This window comes from Elaeis guineensis, chromosome 1 (genome assembly GCF_000442705.2).
Source record: "Elaeis guineensis isolate ETL-2024a chromosome 1, EG11, whole genome shotgun sequence".
NCBI classification, from domain to species: Eukaryota; Viridiplantae; Streptophyta; class Magnoliopsida; order Arecales; family Arecaceae; genus Elaeis; species Elaeis guineensis.
Window position 1 is genome coordinate 157,921,022 of NC_025993.2, and position 25,198 is coordinate 157,946,219.

General features: G+C 39.9%; 2 protein-coding genes across 2 annotated transcripts; one reads left to right on the forward strand and one right to left on the reverse strand.

Moving 5' to 3' along the window:
- Positions 1 to 6,281, forward strand: LOC105039266 ((DL)-glycerol-3-phosphatase 2). Its single transcript, XM_010915358.4, has 6 exons — positions 1 to 160; positions 261 to 485; positions 2,066 to 2,126; positions 4,067 to 4,214; positions 4,349 to 4,425; positions 5,970 to 6,281. Exons 1-6 carry the CDS (start codon positions 70 to 72, stop codon positions 6,100 to 6,102), a joined length of 735 nt encoding a protein of 244 aa, XP_010913660.1. The 5' UTR covers positions 1 to 69; the 3' UTR covers positions 6,103 to 6,281.
- Positions 6,282 to 13,533: 7,252 nt separating this feature from the next.
- On the reverse strand, positions 13,534 to 24,192 carry LOC105039267 (NADPH--cytochrome P450 reductase 3-like). The gene is made up of 18 exons (XM_010915359.4): positions 23,656 to 24,192; positions 23,500 to 23,559; positions 23,331 to 23,407; positions 23,192 to 23,249; positions 23,015 to 23,098; positions 22,886 to 22,922; positions 21,259 to 21,328; positions 20,874 to 21,068; positions 20,684 to 20,776; positions 17,612 to 17,840; positions 17,438 to 17,521; positions 17,192 to 17,343; positions 17,018 to 17,114; positions 15,722 to 15,871; positions 15,551 to 15,628; positions 15,357 to 15,479; positions 15,115 to 15,228; positions 13,534 to 13,974 (listed from the first exon to the last, which is right to left on the reverse strand). Exons 1-18 carry the CDS (start codon positions 23,992 to 23,994, stop codon positions 13,894 to 13,896), a joined length of 2,121 nt encoding a protein of 706 aa, XP_010913661.1. The 5' UTR covers positions 23,995 to 24,192; the 3' UTR covers positions 13,534 to 13,893.
- Positions 24,193 to 25,198: the final 1,006 nt, after the last annotated feature.

Sequence of the window (25,198 nt, forward strand, 5' to 3'; positions counted from 1 at the left end):
GCGCCGAGTATTTGTACTAGCGGGGGGAGGGAGAGAGGAGCTCAATACGGTCCGCTAGATCTGGGAGCAATGGCGCCGCCGCCCACCTCGGAGGAGAAGACCTCTCCAACCAAAGGCCCCATCACGCACGTTATCTTCGACATGGATGGCCTACTTCTCGGTTGGTATCCAATCTCCTCTCTCTGTATCAAAAGAATCGTAGAAGTGGAAATGGAAAGCAATCGCGAATTAGATTTCTATTTGATGGGATGGGGATGCAGATACGGAGCCGTTCTACACGGTGGTGCAGGAGCGGATCCTGGCGAGGTTCGGGAAGACGTTCGACTGGTCGCTGAAGGCGAAGATGATGGGGAAGAAGGCCATCGAGTCGGCCCATATCTTCGTGGAGTCGTCCGGCCTCACCGGTCTCCTCACCCCCGAGGGCTTCCTTGAAGAGAGGGAGGGCATGCTGGAGGAGCTCTTCCCCACTTGTCACCCAATGCCCGGTAAGTCCAGCTCTCTCTCCTTCGCTCCAGCCTATTCGATTTGCTGGGGAATTGGGAATTAGAATTTAGAATCTCATCATCTGTGGCTGCACATCGTGATGATTTCTGCATTTTAGATTACTGAAGGCCTTTAGGGAACAAGGAACCTTGCCCTTCGGTATCGTTAGTCCATATCTTAATTCTTAGTTAGTGCTACGTTCTTACCCTGACCTTGTAAATTATACTGCTGTATAAGAATATCGATTCAACCATTTTTATGAAAAATGGGTAGCTCTCTAATTTTTTCCTTCTTTGTTGACAAAATAGCTTCATCTGGATATATATAATTTCATTTTCGTGAGGGCAAAATGGATATTGAAAAATGGGATGATTTTGTAGCGGAGTAACAGAGTTCCAGCAATTAGCATTTGATTGACATCAAGGGTGCTTAAAACTAGCCATAAAGAAATTTACTTCATTAAAGATAAAAATGAATATCAGAAATCATATAGTTATCCAATAATAATAATAATAATAAAATGATCTCTTGGCATGGACCAGTCTACTAGTAGAAAGGAAAAACAGTAAATATGCTCTGGAATAGCATGAGGGAACCTAATTGTCGCACCCACCCCAGAACAAGAAAGAAGAAAGGAAGACCCTCTTTGACAGATTAATAGCCAATATAAAGGATAAAAGATTTGATGAAAAAAGGCTGGTCTTGACTGCAAAATAATTTTGGTACTAAGACTTAAAAGCTTGCTCCTGTAGAGTTTTAATTATAACATCCACTGTCATTTGAGGAATATATGTGTCAATTCAGTTATCCAAGAGTACAGGGGGTGATTCCTGAATGACTCCAACCCAACCTGAAGTAGCTCTTATACGCTAGTTGATGCTCAAATTAGGGTAACTTGCAGGGACAATACATTGCATTCTTTGGGCTGCAACTACATATATGCCCATCAAGCATATATGCTAAATCAGCTGATACAGTTATGTGATCATCCACCTATTATGGCTCGCAATATTGTCTGCCAGAAGCAGCGATGAGTAGAAATCTTTCATGGATAATGATACATAAAGCTGACCCAAAATGGTTGGGGAAAGGGTTGATATTTATGGTTAAGGTATTTTTAAACACTATCAAGGTTTCAGGGCTCATTCTTGGCCTTTAGGAATGAGAGTAGTATATGCATTTGACAAGGGTAGTGATGATACATGCAGAAACATGCTTTTGTAATTAATGTGGGCATCTCTATAGACGTGAATTGGCCATATTGTTTATATTCCTTTTGATCCTTGTGTATAACCGTAATTGAGAGATTGGAATAAAGATTTTGGTTTAGGGGAAAATATCATCTGGCTTTTGTGGCAATGTTTATTGAATCATCATATGTACATGATTTTGTAAATGCATGTATATTTAACGTCTATATGGAATTATGCATGCATAACATAAGGCATACTTCTGTGCCCTTGAAATCTTCTTTAAGTATCTCCTTTTTTTTTTGGAGGGTATCAAATACTGATGCTGTTTCTGTTATTACATCGACTGGATTGGATTTTGATTGCATGAATGAAATTTTTCATTCTTACAGGAGTAAAACGTTTGGTCAGTCATCTTCATGCAAATGGGATACCAATGTGTGTGGCGACTGGGTAATTCTCACTTGTTTTCTCTTTGGTTAATTTCTAATTTGTATAAAAGTATGTGCGTATAGATTTGTGTCTGCTTGCTCCCAAAAATTAGAAAGCCATTGACCAACTATAGTAAATTGTCAAAAATATTAGACCAATGGGGATTTAGTTAATTATTTATGTTGTGACACTTGGAAGGCTCATAGTTGGCCGCTTATTACTTACATAAGAGGCCACATGTGGGTGGTTTATCATTGAAATTAACTTCTTAAAAAAAAAGAAAGAAGGTTATCAGGATGCAGAATAGTTATTCGCAAGATCATCCATCCAAAAGGGAGTTATTTACGTAAGATATTGCTAGCAATCGTCAAAGGAGTTATTAAGACAAGAAATCACTTTGTAATGATAGTTCTTGATGGAAATAACTTTCAATCTGCATGGTAAAAGGAGAAGAAAGATTAATTTGTCTCTTCTCCCAACACATTTCACACGACACCACTATTACCTGGTCATCTTCTATCTCAAAATCTCATTGAGTGCCTGGCCTGACAAACCCCTCATAGGATTCTATGATCCAAAGTCTTTCTTGATAATGAATAATCTTTCAACCGTTAATGGATGTGGCTTCAATTCTTTATGAGAAGCAAAGGTGGCAAAAGTTCAACCTACTTTTACATGGATTTCAAGGAACCCACAAATTGGAGGTTCAACCTATCGGCGTGTGGAGATTGGGTGACTCGTTGAGTGGAGGGTCTACCGACTATAGTGAATGGTTAAAAATATTAGGTTGATCAAGATTTGGTTAATTATTTGTGTTTTGACACTTGGAAGGTTTATGCTTTGCCACTTGTTACTCACATAGGAGGCCACATGTGGGTGGTTTGCTACTGAAATTAACTTCCTAAATAAAGTTTCTATCAAGGTATAGAGAGGTTATTTGCAAGAATAATCACTCAAGAAGAAGTTATTTATGTAAGATATCGCTGGTAATGGATCACAGTAGTTACCAGGATAAGAAACTACCTCCTAAAAAAATTGTTGTTCGAAATCCATTTCAATTTGCATAAAAAACAGAAGACAGAGTAATTTGTCTCTTCTCCCAACACATTTCACACGACACTACTACCAAATGTCAGTTGTCTTCTTTCTTACAACCCCATGGAATGGTTAGTCTGATGACCCCTCCTCGGATTCTCGGATTTGAAGTTTTTCTTAGTTGTGCATGATTTTTCAACCATCAATGGATAAGACTCCAAAATTATATCTGAGGAGCTAAGGTTCATTCTGCTCTTACATGGACATTGAGTGGTCTGGCATGAAGGTTCAACCTAATTTTGCATGGATATCAAGGAACCCACAGATTGGAGCTTCAACCTATTGGGAACCTTGAGATTAAGGGACCCCTAGAGTGGAGGGTCAACCTTCCATGCATAGAATTCAAGTGACTTGTGAAGTTGGTGGTGATCATCTTTCTATCATCAAGAAAATGACTTGAGCCTTGCTTATAAGCAGAGTCAACTTGCTCCTTTTATGTGGGGTTCAAGTAACCGAATTGGTCATATAGCAAAGGTGACTTATTCCTTCCCCTGTTGTCATGATTAGTTCTTTTATCATGCTATATCACTTTATTCTTAGTCAAATCCATTTGTATTTCTCCTATCTCTCCTTTTATTTTCTTCATATCAGTCAGTTGGCAAATTGTTAGTCCTCTTACTTGAGGCATGAAAAAGGGCCTAGGCACCTTTGTTTGATCTAAGCCATGATCAATCACAAAGTGGAGGTATTTAAAATGAGCAAACAATATTTGACTTTTTTTTTTTGTAAAAAAATGTGTATATTGGGGAAAATTTGTTATCATCCTGAATGACTAGTTTTCTGCCTTTAAAATGTAGTCACATTATACCTATATGGACAATGAAAATATTGCAAGTATTTAATCAGTTGTGGACATACTCTGCCAGGTCCTATAAACGGCACTTTGAACTGAAAACGCAAAATCATGGTGAAATTTTTGCTATGATGAATCATGTTGTCATGGGTGATGATCCAGCCGTAAAGAAAGGCAAACCATCTCCGGATATATTTCTTGCTGCTGCAAACAGATTTGAGGTATCACGAGCAATGCTACTGAAATTTAATTCGATACTGTCCATTTCTTTGTTGTTAAGAAGTTGTCTTGTTCTTCTGTGGTAATCCCTTGGATGGCTTCTCATTTTGCTCACTGCAAATTGCTGGTTAACCAGGATAATGTGGACCCAAGAAAAATTTTGGTTTTTGAAGATGCACCATCAGGAGTAGCTGCAGCTAAGAATGCAGGGATGTAAGTAACTGCCATCAGAAAATCATTTGATTGTTAATTTTCCTTGTTACGTCCAATTACTTATTATGAGGAACATGGCCTTGACTTTTGGTTATAATAGATTGTGAAGCAAAATTGGCTTCAGGCAAACAATACCCAATATAAAGTTTGCTTAGTAAGTCAATTAGAATTCCCTAAGTTAGATCTGTAACAATTTCATATCTTTACTGTCAAATTACCGATGACAGCAAATTGTTCCGTAAGTAAACATTTTTCTTTTTCTGTGCAGCATCCCATAACAGGCCTGATTCTAAAGATGCATGCCAGAATGAATTCATAAACAAAAGAACTTGTCTTAAGAAATTTCTAATTGAAGGAGGCTAAAGTATCTTGTTTCCATGAAAATTACCTTTGAATGCATGCTTCTATGAAATCATTCACCCGTTTGTGGAGAAGATATTTAGGCAATACAGATCAACGGTAATCATTGTCCAAAAAATATCTGTTAATCTACAAAAATATCTGAGTGCACCAATTAAAGTTAACTTTTTCATTATGTCGTACCATATTGGAATGGTAACTCTTACCCACACAGTTTAAGGTTATATTGTGAAGCACTGGGAAATTAGAGCCCGTTACGCATTAGTTTTATAGGAAAGAATGATACTTGCAGACTTGTTAGCCAGTTGTAAAGCATTTTTATTACTTCCTTGAAGATGACCTCATCTGTTGCTATTGGATCTTTGGAAGAGGGTAGACGATACTTGAAATTTTGCAAAGGGAATCTGAGAAAAACTTGCAAGAACTTTTATTGCAACATTTAACCACTACACTGGTAATTTATTTCCCATATTTGCTAAACCGAGATTCAATTACACATTTGCACATACCCCATTGATAAGAAAAGGTGAGTTTAGAACCCTTTTCGGCAATTGTTACATAATCATTAGGTAGAGTAAAATAGGACATCCGGACAGAATATTTTCATGTTAGAAATTATGATAGCGGTATTGGGATTGGAGCCACTGCACAAATGCACATAAAGATTTCCATCAAAATCTTCATATGCAAGTCACAAACCCATGATCATTGAGGCGAACTTTCACCTTCTAAATATTTTGCATTAGGATTTCTTTCAGTACACCTCCTAAACTTCAGCCATTAACTTGTAAATTTTAAAGGGAAAACAATTTTCATGTTAGAAAATTAAGTTCTTTTGTAGCCTGTTTATGTTTGTACATAACTCTGATGCTTCATCTTATCCGTTTGTGTTCCTTGTGAAGTTTAACCATGACTTCCTGACTGCTCCATACCTCCTGTTTCCTCTCCCATATGTACGTTTCTAAAAGAGAACGTTGAAGTGGCTGGCCGAGTTACTAATGCTCGACTTCCAAATTTCTCAGCATTAAGTGATGCACTCCTATTCTAATTTCCTAGACTAACTGCCAAGTACCAATATCTGAGCTTCTATTGCTAATGCATGGATGCCAGATAGCTTAGAATTTATATCATGTATTTCCCATATCATTCCCAAAATTTGGCTTTTGATTTTGTACAATATACAGGTCCGTGGTTATGGTCCCAGATCCAAGGCTGGACGTTTCCTATCACAAAGAAGCGGACCAGGTTCTCAGCTCCCTATTGGACTTCAAGCCGAGCGAATGGGGCCTACCACCTTTTGAAGATGTGGTGAATTGAAGCACGCAGACAGATTTAATGAGTTCTAGATTTATTTAAGGCCATGATTTAAGTTAATTGATAACATGTTCAGTCATTCTTATTTTGCAAGAATTGTTGAGTTTATTCGATCTTTGTTAGGCCAAAATGCACCTATGACAATATCGCCCCCTTCAATTTAATCTAAAGCCTTTCATCAACGATGTCTCTAAGATGAAGCTGGCTTTCCATCTTATTGTAAACCTTATAAATCTTGAGTCAGACTTTTTCATGACCGCTCTTGATTTCCATCGTTAAAGGGAACACTACTAGTTTGTTTCCCGCTTAGGGCAACGGAGTGCGTGATTGGTGGACGGTACATAGGACCCATTTGTCTTCGCTGAGAAAACGAAGACCTATGTTGTATTCTCAAGAGGATATCGAGTGGAGAGTTTGCAGAGACTGGGAGGTTGTTGAGAGAGGGATGGAGAGTAGGATGGAAGCAGGAATACGTTGGATTGAAGTGAGGAACAAGGTGTGCAGTTTTGTTACTGGTGTAGCAGCGATCTTTCTATTGATGTGGCTAACAAGGTATTAGAAATCCTGGTTCACCGCATTAAGGATGTTGGATTTGCCTGGTTTGCTGCATGATTTGAAGGAGTGAGATAATAACATGAATATTATTTTATTACCACTGAAACAAGGGTTCCGTGATTAATTTCCCAATAGGGGTGCTTTGTGAGCAACAAGAAGTAAAGGTCGTTCACCGTGATAGCTTACTCTTTCATGAAATGACGGGATGATCCTTGCCTTCAAAGAGCTATCAAGATTGCCAAAAATGAGACCCACTTAGATCTTATTTTATAAAAATTTATATCCAACATTATATGCACCACATACCGATAATCATAGTCACTCATTCCTGTAGTGGTGCATCAAAGTGAGTGCTTCATAAATGAGGTTTATAGGAACGAGCTGCATGCATGGCGGTATAGTGCATTCAGTTTAAGGTATAATTTCTCCTACACCGTTTCAGCACCAGAACGAGATTGAAAGTTTTTCATTTCCCATTTCGCTCTTGCCACCTTAGATGCATGATGCTTATGTGAGTATGTGACTGACATGGATGGAACTCCTAGATTGAAATGAAACATTAATTTGGTAGGCTTCATTCAGACTTTAAACAAGGAGAGGTCTCAGTGTAAAACACCAAAAAAAAAAAAAAAACCATTGAAAGGATCTTACCATATTTTGTCGTGAAAAATTATAAATAAGTGTCTTGGACGTTCAAACCACGTTTCTCTATATAAAAATCTAGGCCTATTTTCTTTTCCCTTGCGTGATTTTTTTTATTCCTTTTGTGTCTTTTGATCTGGCCCGCCATGGCTTCTTCTGGTAATAGCAATAATTACATGAAGAAAAGAAAAAGGTGAAGTTGATGGCATCGCATAGGGGGATGCTCTAGGTGGAGGAGGCAGTGGCGAAGATGTCAAACACCAGATCGACGATGAGAGCGAGGTAGAGCTCTTCACGGGCGGATCAGTCTGCCCGACTCGCTCGAACTGAAAGTTTTTTTTGGGTCTCAGCCTTGGCAAGCTGGGCTGGGCTCCAAAAATAAACCCTTTTAATAAACAAACCTGGGTCGGGCTTGGGTATTAAAGCATGGCCTGCCTGAATATTTTTTATTTTTCTTATATTATTTATATCTAATGTATTTGTAGACTTGTTGTTAATATATCAACTTAACCGAATAATAGATATATCCTTGATTGTTAGCAATGTTTAATTGTCATATTTCATACTTTTTAATATTTTCAAATATGTTAAATATTTTTTAAAACTTAAAAAATGGTTATAAAGCTCAAGACTTGGTCCAAAGCCTGAAGCCCAAATAACAGGTGGGGTTTCGTCCGGTTTGCCCCCCCGACTCGGGCAAGTGGCAAAAGCCTTCAAAGGTGGCTCGATGGCGCTCATCACATCGGCGAACCGGGTAGGCCAGATCCGTGTTTGACTTGTTGGCGGAAATGGAATTGGGCCAAGTCCCGGCCCAATGCAGCTTGCATCTGATCCGCGCCTAGTGGACTTGCCGATGGGGGAAGCGGGCTAGGTCTCGGGGCCCCCTCAAGTGGGCCAGGAGCCCATCGCCCGCAAGCTCACATTGGGCCAGCCCTACAGGGAACAGCCCATGGCCGAAGGGGGGTTCAACGGGGAACGGATTGTTTCCTAGCACTTGCGAGGGGTGCCAACAGGCCCGGAGGTCATCAGTGCTGGCATTGATAGCGAAGGCGAGAAGATGGGAGTGCGCTTGCCCCCAACGGATCTAAGATGCTTAACCTCACCGGGACAGTGAACAATGAGACTCATCAAACTGATCCAGTGAGGAAGCAAGTTAGGGAGAGGGAGGAGAGCTTGACCTCTGCCCCTCTCAGTCGTTTGGGCGAGCAACCCTTGGTGGAGTCGAGGCTTCCAGGTCCTTTAGGCCCCAGTTTGGCTAGGACGGAAAGGCAGCCAACCGTGATGGGCGTGCAAAGCAGTTTGCGGGCCCAACTAGGAAAGGATACTCCAAGGCCATCTCAGGAGGATTTTGACGATGACACGGTGGCCAAGCGTGTTAGGGAGACTTTGTGTGGAGGGAGCAAAAATGGGGAAGCAAGGTGCTCAATCAGAGTGGAGGAGTGGATTGCAGTGGAGTGCTCTTAGCCACATGGAGAACTGGCCCATCCCCTTCAGAATCCTCTCAGCCATGGAGATGTAATCAGGAATACCATGAGCGCAGGGAAGCCATCCTTCTCGTCCACCTACAGATGATTGATGTAGCTTCATTGTCCAAACCCATGTGTGCTCAGACTAGACCATGCCTGGTGTCGCTTTCTGGGGTCCTGGGGTTTTTATGCAATTGAATCCCAAAGTCTTGCGGGTGAATTTTTGTGGTGTGAAGATTGGGGAGTGCTAGTGTGGATGTATTTAATAATTGAAAATAGGTGGCTATACTTATAATTTTTGAACCTAATAAGTACAGAGTACATATAGAGATGGATACTTTGGCATAAGATTTCCAAGTTGATGGAGCAGGATATCTAGATCCCAGTAGCTCGAGACTTCAATTGTATTAATGGCTCTCGGAAGAAAAGAAAGGTAAATCTTTTTTGGGAAGATCAAAATTAGGGAATTTCGAGATTTTATTATAACTAATGGCTTGGTCGACCTTGAGCTCTCTAGGATGTGGTTCACCTAGTGCAATAATTAGCTAGGTAGAGCCAAATTTTGGGAGCAGATTGATAGAGCTTTTACTACAGCTAGCTGGATTTAGATGTTTTCAGATTATCAGGTACATCACCTCTCTCTAGATTTCGTCTGACCATTATCCACTTCTGATCTCCGTAGATACAAGGTCGACTTACTAGAGTCATTTTTGGTTTGAGAAGTTCTAGCTATCCAACCCCCACTCTTAAGACATTGTGCATGGGGTGTGGTGGCTACCGATCCATAGGGATGCTACGTACCGAGTCACCCAAAGACTGGATCTGGCCAAATGGAGGCTCCGCTAATGAAATAGAGAGGAGGTGGGCGATATCTTCAAGCACCTAGAGGATATTGAAGCATCGATCTCGCATCTCCAGCTAATGAAGGAGAGGGATAGTGGGCTCTTTAATGATGACCTTATGGAGATCGAAGGAGACTCTCTTTGCACCACTTGCTTTGGTAGTTGGAGACTCTGTGATAGTAGAACTCTAAGATTTTGTAGATCCAGAAGGAGGACAGGAATACTCACTTCTTTCATCAGACTACCATTATTAAGAGACACAAGAATTAGATTTGGGCTTTGTGCGACTCTAGCAGGTAGTGGATTGATAGTAAGGACACCATCAAGTAGGAAATCCTCCATTTCTTCAGGACCCGATGGATAGCCAGGCTGGGGATCTCTAGGTCCTTCTCTAGCCTGCTTCTAGTCACTCAAGTTTCTGTGGTAGAGAATGATGAGTTGACCAGAGAGGTGTCTAGCAAGAAGATTTGGAGGGCTTTCCAATTCATGGCAGGAGATAGCACTGAGATCGGACAATTTTCTTCCATTTTTTTAAAAGAGATATTAGAGCATCATTGTCATGAGATTGTGGAGGCTATGCAGTAGTTCTTGGCAAATTGAAAGGATGCCAGCATCTTGGAAGCATACCTTTATTATCTTGATCTCAAAGAAATAGGATGCCTTTGAGTCAAGCCACTTTAGACCTATCTGCCTGTACACAACCTTGTACAAGGCATGTATCAGGATTCTGAATGGCAAAATGAAGCATCTTCTTCCTCATCTCATTAGCCCGAAATAGGGTGCTTTTGTAAGCAGCCTCGATATTTCTAATAATATCCTAATTGTTTAGGAGTTCATGCATGACTTCTGATGTGCTGCTCAATGGAGCTTGCTCGACATGAAGAGAGTTTATGATCGCGTGTGTTACGACTTCCTTCACTTAACCTTGGAAAGTTTTGGATTCCATGGCTAGTGGATCAATTGGGTCTATACCCCATCCTTCACCATCCTGGTTAACGGTACTTTGATGGCTTTTTTCAACTCTACTGTCGGTCTTCACCAAGATTACCCCCTATCATCTTATCTTTATATTGTTTATGCTGATACTCTTTCTCATGCTTTGCATGCTGCCTCTCTGAGCTAGAATCTTGATGTCTATACACCTGCTCCTAGGGCCCAGCCTATTCTCCAATTGCTTTTTGCATATGACTGTTTTTTACTGAGCCAAGCAGTGGTTCATAATGCCAGGACCCTCACCAAGATTCTGATGGATTATTGTACAATCTCAAGGTAGAAGGTCAACCTTCTGAAGTCCACCATCTGCTTCACTTCAAAGTCTAATCCTCGACTAAGGAATGCGATCAACAAGTGCCTGGGGATCATGGAGCAAAGGAGAGTGTGGCGATACCTAGGGATCCCAAGTTGAAGATTGTGAAGATCAAAGTGCATCGAGATGGAGTAGAGCATCTGGGCGCAGAAGGAGGGCTAGCAAGCCAGGTCACCATCCATGATGGATAGAGTGACTCTAGTCTGATCAGTCTTGTGCTCTATGCCGATCTACCAACACCATTCTACCAAGGACCTCTCTAATGAAGCTAAAGTAGCTTTTTTGGGGGTTCTTGTGGGGCTCGCACAGAGATGGAGGGGGAGTTCACATCGTTGCTGGGATATTATTTGCTGGCTAACCGGAGAGGATGGTCTAGGCATCCAATCCTTATTGGCTTGATGAGAGGCCTTGATTGTCAGGCATGTAACTCGCTTTCTTCTGGAGCCATAAAACCTTTGGAGCTTGACAATGAGGGCCAAGTATGAATGATTGGTGATAATGGGGGTGGGGATTTTATGATCCACAACCTGCATGCGAGCCTTGCGATGATAGGTGGCAATCACCTCTTTAATGCTATCATCCTGAGAGCCGAGTTGAGGTTGGCTTGGGCAGGCATCACTCATGCACAGCAGGTTCTTCAAGCTAATCGGTTGATTATTGAGGGAGCGACCACAATAGTTGGATGGATCCAAGGCAGAGTAGGGGTGACTCTTAACCACCCCCTGCTATATGATATCCAAAGGATTTTATTAGACTGCACTTCTCTAGTAGTCAAACATGTCTATAATGAAGTAAACAGTGCGGTGGATTAGGTCGCTTCCTTTATGGTCCAGCATTCAATAAATGTATTATGGATCAATTATTCAGTTACTTCGAGAGAGTTTAGGAATGTTTTATTTTCTGATTACATTGGATGTACTCATATTAAACTTGTATAAACTATCTATTTTTATTTTTTTTTTAAAAAAGAGAAAAATATTTGTTTTCTTCTATGCATTTTTTTTTGTTTTGCCGATTCTAGCTACTACAATTTTCATGCCTAAATCTTTTATGCGTCGATCTTGTCGGTTCAGAAGACTTGTAGGTTTGTTGGGTGGAGCCAACAATAACATTAAATATTTAGAATTTTGAGTCTTGAAAACTGGTTTAAGATCTCTTTGGATATTCCTGCAAAGAGAAATTCTTTATGCACCATGGGTAGTATAAAAAATCCGACGTGGAGCACACCACCTTGTCCGATTGATCCACATAGTCACCACTTTTTAATGCGCATTTAATACCAGCAGATCGATTTTTTTCATTTAAAAATTTTATAAGATGAAAATATCTGTCTTTTGAAAAAAATTATGACATCCTGTGGCGTATTATAGCCCAAATAATCATAATATGGCCCAAGATATCATAATATAGAAGCGGTATTTTTGTCCAATCATTTTCCAACGCGCATTTAATGTCGGTAGATCGATTTTTTTGTTTGAAAATTTTGAATAACGAAAATTCTCCTATTTTTTTAAAAAAAATTATGACATTTTATACATATTATGATATCCTGCATTATATTATGACATTCTGTGAATAAAATTTACGACTTTTAGGATGCAGGATGTCGTAATATAGACATAGAATGTCATAATTTTATCAAAAAATAAGAATATTCTCGTTATACAGAATTTTTAAACGAAAAAATCGATCTATAGGCATTAAATACACGTTGGAAAGTGATGACTATGTTGACTAATCGGATAAGATGATGCACTCTACATCAGATTTTCTATCCTACCCGTGATGCACAAAGAATTTGCCTTCCCGCAAAAACATCATACAAAGATCAGATCTGGCCTGCTCAATCAGTATTCTTCAAAAAGATCCATCCTCCTTAAGCCCAAATTCCATTGGAACTAGAAAACAAACATAGGTTTCATTACATGAATAATCATTAGCATTTTGTTGGTGAACATTAGCAAAAATATTTCCGGAAAAAAGTTTCAAAAAGAATAAAAAAAAGTGAGAAAAAGGATAGTAGCAGGAAGTAGAAGCATTAAATGACCAAGGCCAAGGTCAAGTTTAGCATAGGTGAGATTCTTCGCACCTTCTTGCAGGGGGCTATTAAAAGTATGGGGGAAATTCTACTACAATCTTTGCATTCGGTTAGATCACGGCGTTCCACAATCTCCTGTTAATTAATGAGAAAGCAGAGCATTTTCTTGAGGCCAAGCTTCTAGCGTCCATCTAAGGAAGCCCCTTCAGTCAACCGACCACGCCTCCCATAAATCTTACACAAATCAAAACGTGAATAACGACCCAGCTTTTTTCATCCCTAGTGTAGAATCTTTTGCATTGGTCAATATAATTTAAGCACCTGAATCTAACAGGCTTAATTGGGTCTAGAGTCAAATCCGTCCAGTTTAATAACCATACTCAACAATTCTATATCTTTTCCACAAGAGGGAACACGCTCAGGCTCTGAGCAGCAACCATATCAAGCAGCACAGCTCCATGGAAGAGCTGGTACCTGACGACAATGCCGAATAACCACAAGCTGTTTTCATGATCCAGAAAAACGTGCTACGTATCAAACAATCGGCAACTGCGAAGGCTATTAGAGAGTATGGCAGCATCACTATTTCACACTTTGAAATGCACTAACGAGATGAATAATTCACTTATACATGCTTGTTCCATTCGCAGCAGAACCCCTTTCCCAAATTATATAATAGTTTATTTTTCCCAATAAATCAGCCTAATAATAAATATAAATCTATATATATATGTTATACGTGGACAAAAAACTTGTTAGAATGTTAAAAGAATCACATAGTCCAGACAACATAAGTCTTCGTGATGGCTGAGAAGTCGGGGCAAACTTTATGCGCCCCCAGCCCCAAAGCCTCCTTTTCCGAGGTGCTGAACAAAATAGTATTACGTTTCCGCAAGGGGTGCCACTGCATCCGAAGATATAAGGAGAAACCACTTTAGGAACAACTCACCAAACATCCCTCAGATATCTGCCTTCCATTTGCAGGCTTTTCACCATACTTTCAGTCCTCGAGCCGTCCAAAGATCCCTGGAAAACGAATTCAACGTTCAAGACACTGGATTTAGGGGAAAATGGCTAAATTAATTTCTTTCTGAAATAAAAATCCCAATTATATGCTTCCATCTTTAACCTGATTTATTTATTTATTTATTTTAAAAAGAAGAAAGAGATTATTGGCCCCAGATCACATAGACATCTGGATATATCTGGGCATGCATAACACCAATGACTCTCCCCACCCCACACCCCCCCCCCCCCCCCCCCCCTCTCTCTCTAATTTGTTTGGCAACAAAGACAAACCTAAGGAAAATTTTTTTTTTTTAAAAAAAAAAACATCATGCTAAAAGTGGACTCTAAGGTAAATTATTAGGGCTCAACTTAAAAGCAAAAACACAAGGGGCATAGACGTTGTGCTAATTGAGGGCAAATTGATGGAGTTAATATAGGCGTGCACCAAAGATCTAAGAAACATCCAGTGAGAAGTATTCAGATACATGTTGAACAAATCTCCGAGAAGAAAGGAAGGTGCTGGCTTTTCACTGGTGGATGTTATATTTGCATAGATCAGAAAGAAGAGTGGAAGGTGCAGGCTTTTTACATGTGAATGTCATGTGAAACAATCTACGCCTTGCAATTACAGCATGGAAAGCCCTAGGGAATTGAAGAATTACAGGCAAATGCCAGTTTTGTAAAAAGACATCACATAGTCGACAATAGTTATATTTTCAAGCAGATTGCCGCCCAGCATGATCGGTAATAAAACAGGACACCAAAAAGGTATGGGTATCCACCACAGACATAAGTGACCACAAACGAAGAGTGATGAAATCTGTGTTGAAGAATGCATGAAGTAGAGAGGAAGGTCTGGGCTTTTCACGATGTTATATGAAAATATCTAGAACCAGCAGTGACGGCAGACAAACTAGACAGGAATGACTGGCAAATGCTGATTCATAAAGCTGACTCCAAATAGTTGGGACAAGCATTGAACACAATCGTTGTACTCAAGTGGACGCAATACGGCTAAATCACACAATGCTCAAGGATACTGCGAATTCCAATTTTAAGCTACCACATCATCAGTATTGATGATGTAAAAGACATTGTAAATAATTAAATCCAGATGAAACTTTCTGTGGCACCCATGAATTAATATTCAGTGTATACCTGCTCTTGAACAATGGTATGTAGTGCTCGATGGACATCTCTTGCCATACCCTTAGCATCACCACATACATAAATGTAACCACCTTGGGAGATGACATTCCATATGTCGGAGGCCTATCACATTATAAAATATTTCTTTTCAAAAAGAACTGAGATTTGACTTAGGTGGAACTTTGAAAGACAGATATTCTAACGAAGAATATTTAAAATATTTTCTTGAACAAGGGTTTTTTTTTTCCAACCTTCTCAGCCATTTTATGCTGCACATACTCCTTTGTTGGGCCCTCACGAGAGAATGCCACAATAAGCTCAGAAAGAGCCCCTCTTTCAACAAAATTTTTCAGTTCATCTTCATAAATGAAGTCCTGCACAAGATTCAAGCTTGTTAGCAACTGGCATGGACTAACAGTTATACCTATTTTATTATTTAATGTACCATTTTACGGTTCCTGCATCCAAAGAAGAGAATAGCGTGACCAAGTTGTGAGCCATCCTCCTTCAGTGCCAACCTTTCCTGAGAACATCAAGATCATGTAATTGGTTGCAGCAAAACGACTAGCTCAAGGAAACATAAGTTTTGCACAAAATGTGTAAACTTGAAACAAACCTGCAAGAAGCCCCTGAAGGGTGCCAGCCCTGTGCCAGGGCCAATCATTATAATTGGTACCGAGGAATCTGCAGGCAGTTTAAAATTTGATTGTCTCACAAATATAGGAGCCCAGCTACATTCTTGGCTTTCTTGCAATGGAACAGAATGCTGTAAAGCAGGAGTTACAGAATGACATGATTAAGAGATATCAAAGAAACATGGACCCACAGATAAAGGAATAGTTAATATCTATCCAAATCATTCCTCGCTAACATGATTGCCACACAGAAGAGTGAAAAAAATAGCTGAAGCACACAATTCAGGTCACAAACTCCGACACTTTTATTTTTATTCATCTTTAATGTCACAGCCACAATAATTTTGTTTGTTCAGATTATTTTGACCTCAGTTCTGAAGTTTCTAACCCCATATTCAGTCAGTTCAAAACAAGTATAAAATCAAAAATTCTAACAGGTAACCTAAGTTTATGTCAGGATTCATTCCTCTTCTCTTCTTCAGTAAGAAAAGAACCCATATAAGTTGGTTTCATGGAATAGCAACCGTGTACGTATTATCATCTAATAATTGATGAAACACTGCAAGCATCTATAAGTGCAAAAATAATCATGACAACCATCAATGTCTCAATGGATTATTTAATTGATGATATAACAATGCATAATATAAGGCAGATAAGTGCACAATTCCCCACCAATGCAAGGTTAGGAGAGAGCCAGTTGTACGCAGCCTTACCTCCATGTGGAGAGACTACATCCATATTTCGAACTTGTGAGACCCAAGTTAGATTGGAGCAACCTTACCATTGCATCAAGGCTCACCCCCTATATACCCATGCATAATATGACTCACACTTAATGTATCATCTTAGAATTAGTGGGGAAAACAAAAGTTATCAGGCGCATGGGTCTCCTCTTTCTTCCATCCCACTAATTTGAATACCACATATTATGAATATCACTAATTTGAATATATATATATTGGTCATATTATTTTATGCAAGAAAATGCCCGATCAAAATAACATCAAAAATCTCATGAAAATGAGCATCAAATTTTATTTTGAAATGGCAGTCCATAGTGAATACAATGCATATGGCTAAGCAAAAAGCTGCAACTAGAACCGGCACTGCTTGATTGCATCTTTAGCCAAGTTCAGAATGACCAATTTTATGCATCTAAGCTTCATATATTGACTATATTTCCATGATAAAGAAAAGCAACAAAAGAAGACGAGAGCAATAAAAAAGCTAAGTTGATCAAGGAAAAAAAAAGTACGGGAGAAAAAGATATACACCTTCATCCAAGTTGAACAGACTCCCTTGTGAATCCTTCCTGTTGGTGTTGGTCCGTGCACCAATGCACATGTCACATGAATTCTAGTTGGTGCCATCCTGGAAAAGACAAAAGACATGCATTGAGCAAAATATCAAATAAAATGGAGCAAGTTATGTCTGAAATTAATGATTACCTTGGTGAAGATGATATTGAGTAATATCTAGGCTGCAAACGAGGGGCTATAGCTGCAAAGAAAACTCCAAGTGGAGGCTTGGCAGAAGGGAACTCAGCCATAACTTCTAGAAGGCTCCTCTGACTTGCAACTATCCACTGAGAATATTCATCCTGCACCCCAAAAACAAAAACCGAAAAAAGAAAATGAAAACATAAATATATACAGCAAAAGAACATTGTACAGGTTCCCACAAATTATAACAACCTTTCCAGCTGGTGAGGCCAGAAATTTTAACCGCTCAGCTTCATTTGGATCAGATGCATGCGCAGCTAATGCACCTAAAGCACTCTGTACATAACCAGAACAGAATTACACATTCAAGAGGTCAATTACGAGAGAACAGTTTGCAAATCACAAAACTTAAACCGAGACTCTGACCTTTTTGGGTGAATTCAGGAGATCAGCATATCGTGCAAGTGCAGTTCTTAATGTGCATGGAGATGGGAAAGGTGGTGGTAATGAGCTGCCACTTAGTGGCGTGCCATCCTCTTTGTCCACATGAATAGTGAAAAATGTGTCTGATGAATAACCCAGCAGCCTTTCTGCCTCCTCCACAGTCTCAGCACAATTCTCTGCATATACGCCAACATGATCTCCCGTTTCATACCTGGATGAAAACAAGCATCGAAAGTGAACAATATAACATTAAAACAAAAAAATGAAAATAACAAAAATATATAGCATATAATATGAAGTATAGGTGAATGAGTACACAATCACATGACTGGCAAAAGGGCTAACCTTCAGCAAGCACAGAACTATCTAAGATCATGATATGACTGTCACAATAAAAAAAACTTTTGATAAGCAGACCTGCCCAAGCTTACCAATTTAAATCATTGGAACTTTTACATGCTACATATGATAGTACCTATTGTATATTTTCCAGGAAGCATCATGATGGCAGATTATTTTGATCCAAGAAGGGCATGAGAAATATACATAAAAAGCTATAAAAAGCATGATCTTTACATGCAGAGTAAGAACCAATGATGAAATAAGTGATGATATTTGTCCAAAGTTATAAGCCCGAAATTTCTTAGTGCCGGAAAAGGAAGCTCAACACGTTCACATATCAATTTTGTATCCACGTGTCATATGGGTTCAAAAAACAATGGCTGGCAAAATTTAAGAGAACTAAATAGAAACAAGGAAGTGATTTATTTCTATAAACAACATGAACGTGTACATCTTTAGCCCAGTAAGATCAAAGGTTTTCAACCATTTGAAAAAGAAAACAAACCCTTTACAACAGACAGAAAAAGGGGACAAGAGGGTTACATGGGATCCCACATTCAAAAAGGGTTCAATCTGGATGCTCAGAAATATATATCCTTTTCATTAACATGCTTATTCATTTGTTTTCTCCTCTACACAATTTTATGGAGAGATGGTCATAATAGGATCAAAATGGACTGTGTTCTACAAAAAGATGGGTACGATGGTAGTGCATTTTTAAAAAACCTTGTGGGTCCCGACTGTTGTTAACGATGGTCTCAGGATCAGGATCAATGACACATGGAAGGACAAAAGAGAAACACCTCTTTCTCACAAATGCACACAAACCCTCCCAAATCTATCTAGATTGAAGAATGTTTTGAGATGTCAATTTGATGTTATACAACAAATTGTCGAGGATTAATTCATGCAGCTAGGGATTCACACAAAGTCATTAGACTAATCGTTCATTTGCATCATTTGGATTTGTGAGATCAAACAGGTTTGTCTATTCTTATTTTTCTTTAATTGTAAAGTTGTCAAGAGCTCAAGGCACACTAAAACACCAAGGTTTCTTGGAGCCTAGATGCAAGTTGCAATACAAGATGCATGCCTTGACAAAGTGAGGCGCATGTATGCATGTATGTATAGATGAATGCATGCATTCATACCTACAAGTAACTAGGAATGCATGATTTTAAATAGTTTTTAACAAGGAACTATCAGCTTTTGTTCTCTGTTTTGTTTCTAATGGCCAGAAACATAGCTGCAGTTGCAACTGCACCATATCAGCAGCTGAAGAAGATCAAGAGGAAGAGGAAGAGCAGGGCATCCCCTATTTCTTATGGAATGGCATAGGAGGACCAATGCATGCATGCATGTATAAATACAAATAACTAGCAATGCATGATTTTAAATATATTCTAACAATTAACTATCAGTTTTTCTCCTCTGTATGTTTCTAGTGGACAGAAACATAGCTGTAGTTGCAACTGCACCAGCATCAGCAGCTGAAGAAGAACGAGAGGAAGAAGGACAAGGAGAAGGAGGAGAAGAGGAAGAAAAAGAAGACGAAGGAGAAGAGGAAGAAGATGAAGAAGGGAAAGAAGTGGAGGAAGAAGAAGAAGAAGAAGATGATGATGATGATAAGAAGAAGAAAGAAGAAAAGGAAGATGAAGAAGAAGAAAAGGAAGAAGAGGAAAAAGGAGAGGAGGAAGAATAAGAAGAAAATTAAAATGACGATGACAATGATGATGACAACAACGATGATGATGACGACGATGAAAAAGATGAAGAAGACAAAGAAGAAGAGGAAGAAAATGAAGAAGAAGAAGAATATAAGGAGGATTTACTGGATGGGAGAATCAGATATAAAAAAGCTATGGTCAGCTAGTCAAAACCCTCATTTGCAAGTTTCTCTCAATCAGGCAGTTGGAACACTAATCCACCTTTTTCTCTTGATGTCCAACTATCCCCCCCACCTTGTATCTTTCTCCCTTTTGGCTACAAATTCCTAATCTTGATCACAATTAATAGATGATATTTGAAAGTACTGAGGCACACTTTCTGCACCTGGGATTTTTTAAAAGTGCTAAAGAGATGTTGTCTTTTTAGCACCTAAGCAAAGGGGCTTCACCTTGGGTAGATGACGCACAGTGGTTGGGCTTAGCCAGTGCCTTGTGCCGAGGTGTGCCATTGACAGATTTTTCAAAGTGCTAAAACGTGTGCCTTTTTAGCACCTAAGCAAAGGGGCTTCCCCCTGGGTAGGTTAGGCACTGTGGTTGGGCTTAGCCTGTGCCTTGTGCCCAGGTGTGCCTTTGACAACACTGTTTAGTGGTGTATCTACATTTGCTTCTTCCAGAATAAAGCAGCAACGGGCAAATTGTTGCTGAAGATCGAATGGTTTCCACATATGACATCAATACATTGACGAAACAAAATCTGGCAGTGCAATGAAATTCTTATTGGATTAAAGCACAACAGAAAACAAAGAAAATATATATTTCTCAGAACAACGTAATTACAAGAATTGTCATATGGAAAATACAAATAACAATTATGTAATGTGTGAAAATTGAGGTCACAGTTCATGAAAATGTATCAGACAGCCAAAACCAAAGTTGAATTCTCGATATACCAGACTACTACTTTATCATCAAAAAGTAATTTTATTGCAGATTAGTAAATGACTTTTAGATAGCACTTTAGCGAACTAAATCTAAAATAACTTACGTAAGACCAGTGCCAGCAATGTCAAATTCCAGATGAATGCAAGACCGATCAGAAGCTGGGGTGTGAAGTTCCCGCCGCACGGCCACATTAGCTCTTGAATGCCCAAAAACGTTGTGTCAGTCTGATTATAACAAGTCAAAAAGCCGAAGTGCTGATAGGTGGAACCAGAAAATCAAAATATCGCTACTACCTGCATGGATGTTGAATGTCATGAACAGCATGGCCATTTGCAAGACTCCAACTCTTTTCCAAATGTGCGGCTTCATTGGGATTGATGAAGACAACCCTATATTCAGGAATAGCAGCTGTGTAAGGAGTGGTTGCACCTGAAACATCATCTTCATCCCGAAGTAACTGATCTAACTTGGGCCACAGAAGCTCCTTCCTGGAAATAATAAGACAGTGGACACATGAAAAAAGATATTCCAGAGTTTGAACACAGAAAAGGATAGGCAAAAATAAAGTCCACACAACACTGTGGCGCATGTGGATTGCCTGTTAAAAAATTGGGCAACCCAAAATCCTCCAATTTCATGGTATGTAATGATCTTTTAGCACCTAGAAATACTTCATACCATGCAGTAAAATCATCCTCAATGCATTGATCATCATCTCCAAGACCCACAGGGATGAGACGCTTCCCACCTAGAAGACCAAGGCAAAAAGACAAAATGTCAAAACACAGACCTCTCACAAGCTGTCCTATGCTTCAAAGAAATCTAGCAAAAATAATATTGTTCATGGTGATGAGAAACGGCTTGATGGAAATACCATGGAGAAAAGAGCATCTAAGCATCTTTAGCAGTATAAAAAAGAAGACTTGCTTTGCACTACTTTACTCTGTATACACATTCCAGATTCCTTTTTTTCCTTACAGAAAAGATGAAAAGCTCTTTTCTTTGCACAATTGTCCTCTGTAAGTGCCCTCTGGTATCCTATTTTATTACCAAAAACCAAAAGTAGCCAATACAGCAGAACCATAGAATTCATCTTTACTCCTGTGTAAGTGTCTCCAGATTCCTTCTTTTTTCACATCAAAAATTGAAAAGCACCAACACAGCACAACGCATAGCATTTCCAGACATGAAACTTAAAGGGAGAAATAAGTCATTTCTATTATAGAAAGACCCATCCAACTCATTTGATTAAATCAGCCGAAAAATGTTCCACGACATATGTAAGAGGAAAGCAATCTATAATCAAACCTTGGAGAACAAATCCAGTTTTAATTGAAAACCAGCATATACACAATCATACACAAACATGGTATTATGCAAGATACTAGAAACTATGCAGCCAAAATATGAATGTCAAAAGTAAAATAGATGGTTTATAAGCTCTACTAGCAGAATTGTAGGCAGAACTTCAAGCGGCGGGTAATATCAATCAGAAACCTTTTACAGAGATCTTGAAGTGCTATCATGCTTTAAAAAAAAGAAAGAGAAGGAAAATAAATGCTGATTTGCTACAATGCTTAAACAATTCTAGGAACAGCCCTTTTCCTTTCAGTCAAATACCAGTTAATGTAATTTAGAAAAAGGATTATATACGCATGCATTACTAGCTCGGTAAATTATTAAGGGTGCGTTTGGTTACACTTTTTGATTTTTGATTTTTAAAAAGTATTTTTTATTTTTTTTTATTTTTGCTATTGAGTAAAAGCAAAAAAGCAAAAAGTATGTTTGGTAACTACGTTGCTAGAAAGCAAAAAGTAACGTTTGAGGATGGCAGGTGAAGAACTCGACGAGGGAGAAGGGTTCGGAAAAGGAGGGAGAAAGGGGTGGGGAGGTGAAAAGCTCGATGAGGGAGAAGAATTCGGGCTCTTTACTTTTTGATTTGGCGTTTTAGACGTGGAGAAGTAAAAAAAACAGAAAAGCAAGTTTTGAAAAGTAAAAAATTTTTGCTTTGCATATAAAGCAATTATTTTGATTTTTTTGATTTTTGCTTTTTGCTTTTCATGGTGTTATCAAACATTGCTTTTTGATTTTTGCTTTTTAAAAATCAAAAAACAAAAAAAGTACTTTTTTAATGGCTAACCAAACGCACCCTAAACTGGTTCAAATATCATGGTTTCTTATCTGGAAGAAATAAGATAGAGAAATATGTTTCAAAAGCGGTAGCCTGTAAATTCAAATGCAGCTAAACTGATAGATAAAACATGAGACAAAGTAGAAACACGGGTGAAGTGTTTTAGGTGTATACCCTGATCAGCAAGGATCTCATCAACCACCTTACCAACCTATATTTTCCAGAGCACAAAAGATTGACAGATATCAGCCCAAGAATTTGCTCATAAACGTTTGAGATATTCAAATTAAATAATGACGCAACCTTATTGAAATGCTCATACTGCCTGTTCCCCAGACCAAACACAGCATACTGAAGATTCTCCACCCAATTCTCCCTTTCTTTCCCCTATTAAGTAAACAACAATCAACCACCATGTCAGAAATTTGCAAGCAAACTATAACAACAAAAAGCGAAATTCTGCCGAAATTATTGACAAACCTCAGTAAACCATCGATAGAACTTGGCGGCATTATCAGTTGGTTCCCCATCTCCATACCTATAATTTCCAAACAAAAATTAAATAAATTTAAATATAGAAAGAAGAAATATCTTCTCCGGATTAAAGTTTCCAGCTTACGTAGCCAAGAAGAACAGAGCTAAGGTTTCTTTCTTCATTTTCTCCTCGTACTCCTCATCATCGTCTGCGTACTCATCCTATCAACAGAGATAAAGGGATCGTCAAATCAAGCCGTCCAAGGTTAATTACACGCCCAAAAATTCTTGCAAAATTCAACAAGAGGCATTACCAGATCGACGACTTTAAAAGTAGCTTTATCGTATCGCGCTTTAGCCTCTTCTGCAAGGGCCTGGCTAGGTAAAAAGATGCAATAAAAATTCCAACTCTGGAAAGGTTTTGGGTGTGGGGAAAAGCGGCCGAGGGAGATCAAACATCAAACGCTAACCTTGGCGAACCCTTCCGCTGTGCCGGTCTGCGTGCCGAAGAAGATGGTGACTTTCTTCTTCCCGTCGTCTACCTCCGGCTCCAGGTCCGTCTTCAGCACCAGCGGCCTCGGTGGCTCCACCGGCCTGCTCGCCTTCTTCCCGGTCGACCGCCGCCACACGAACACGATGACGCACCCCACGAGCACGGCCAGCGAGGTTGTCAGTATCATCAGCAGCTGCCGGTTCTCGGCGATCATCGCCGCCCCCATCTCCAGCGACACCCCTTCGACGCTAAACTTCCCGGTGAGGATCGCCGACAACAGATCCATCGGCGAGAGCTTCATCGATTCCGACTCCATGGCCCCGCCGACGTTCCTCCCACCACGATCGCTAGCCGGGTCGCTCGATCGGAATTAAAGCCTAGCCCTCCAAAGCCTCGCCCCTTTCTCTCTCTCTCCCTCTCTTTCTTTTCTTTCTTTCTTCTTGTTGGAGAAAACAAAGAGAACGTTGCGAGAGAAGGTGGCGTTGGTGGAAGGGATGGAGACCCTGTAAAAGGCGTGGGATGAGGCGAGGGAGGGGTTTTATCCGCGGCTCCGCTTACCAAACACCACTGGTCAAACACACCTACCCCCCACTGACCCCGGGTAAAAAGTACCGCTTCCAGTGAGTTTACCGAAATGCCCCTCAATCCCGGAGATGGTGGTGCCGGTGGCTGATGGGTCAGCCAACCGCCGTATCCGTATCTCCCCTTGCCGGCACGGGCCGATGACGCGGTCTTTTTCCCGCTCGCCGGTTCGGGTCGCCATCGCCTGCCCCGCACGAGGAGAACGCCAAAGAGGACTCCCGCGTATCAGAAAGAAGAGGACTCCTTCTAAGAGTGGAGAATTGCTTACGGGACCTTTTTCAGCACCCACTTCTGCAACCAGTAACCACGCTCTCAGGCACGGCACGGGACTCTTTCGTGGGAGAGGGTGGTTATGACGTGATGACGATGGGAAAGTTACGTCATTCAGAAAGGGAGCAGCAAAAGCGCGGCTGGAGGGACCATTGAATGGAGGTTGTGTGGTGAAGGATGGTGCCACGTGGGCTTAAGTGGGAGATGGTTTGTGGCTGCGTGGAGAATAGGTTTAATCGTCTGACAGCACCCAAGTCTGTGCGGGGCCCACGAATCCCATCTGGGCCTCAGAAACGCCAGGGGTTTGTGTGGATCCCAAAGAGCAACATTGTGCGGTCTGGGCAAAGCCAGGCTAGAGTCGCTAGACTTCCAAATTTCATTAAGTTTTTTGAAACGAGTCCTCTGCCATCGTCCGGTAACTTGGCGAAGGCTCCCACCTAACATGAAAATAAGCACCGGAAGATCAAAAAAATAAAAAGAAATTATTATTTGACGAGAGTAGATTTCTTTTATGCAGCATTATGATTGGAAATATGGCAGTCATGGGACTAAGAATGAGTTTCATGCCTCCAGAATGATTTTTTTCAGAAAAAATAAAAATTATAAGAATTATTTTTGTTAGACTGTCATTTATGCCTATTATTATGATTAAGAGTTTGTGGCTCAGG

What these genes read in the sequence shown, in the direction of transcription:
- LOC105039267 (XM_010915359.4), bottom strand. Translation starts at nt 23,994, where the DNA reads ATGGAGTCGGAATCGATGAAGCTCTCGCCGATGGATCTGTTGTCGGCG. An exon ending in GACATTCAACATCCATGCAG is followed by an intron (nt 20,777 to 20,873) that starts GTAGTAGCGATA and finishes TGGGCATTCAAG; the next exon opens with AGCTAATGTGGCCGTGCGGC. An exon ending in TCTGTTCAACTTGGATGAAG is followed by an intron (nt 15,872 to 17,017) that starts GTGTATATCTTT and finishes CCTGCTTTACAG; the next exon opens with CATTCTGTTCCATTGCAAGA.
- LOC105039266 (XM_010915358.4), top strand. Translation starts at nt 70, where the DNA reads ATGGCGCCGCCGCCCACCTCGGAGGAGAAGACCTCTCCAACCAAAGGC. An exon ending in CACTTGTCACCCAATGCCCG is followed by an intron (nt 486 to 2,065) that starts GTAAGTCCAGCT and finishes TCATTCTTACAG; the next exon opens with GAGTAAAACGTTTGGTCAGT. An exon ending in CCAATGTGTGTGGCGACTGG is followed by an intron (nt 2,127 to 4,066) that starts GTAATTCTCACT and finishes ATACTCTGCCAG; the next exon opens with GTCCTATAAACGGCACTTTG.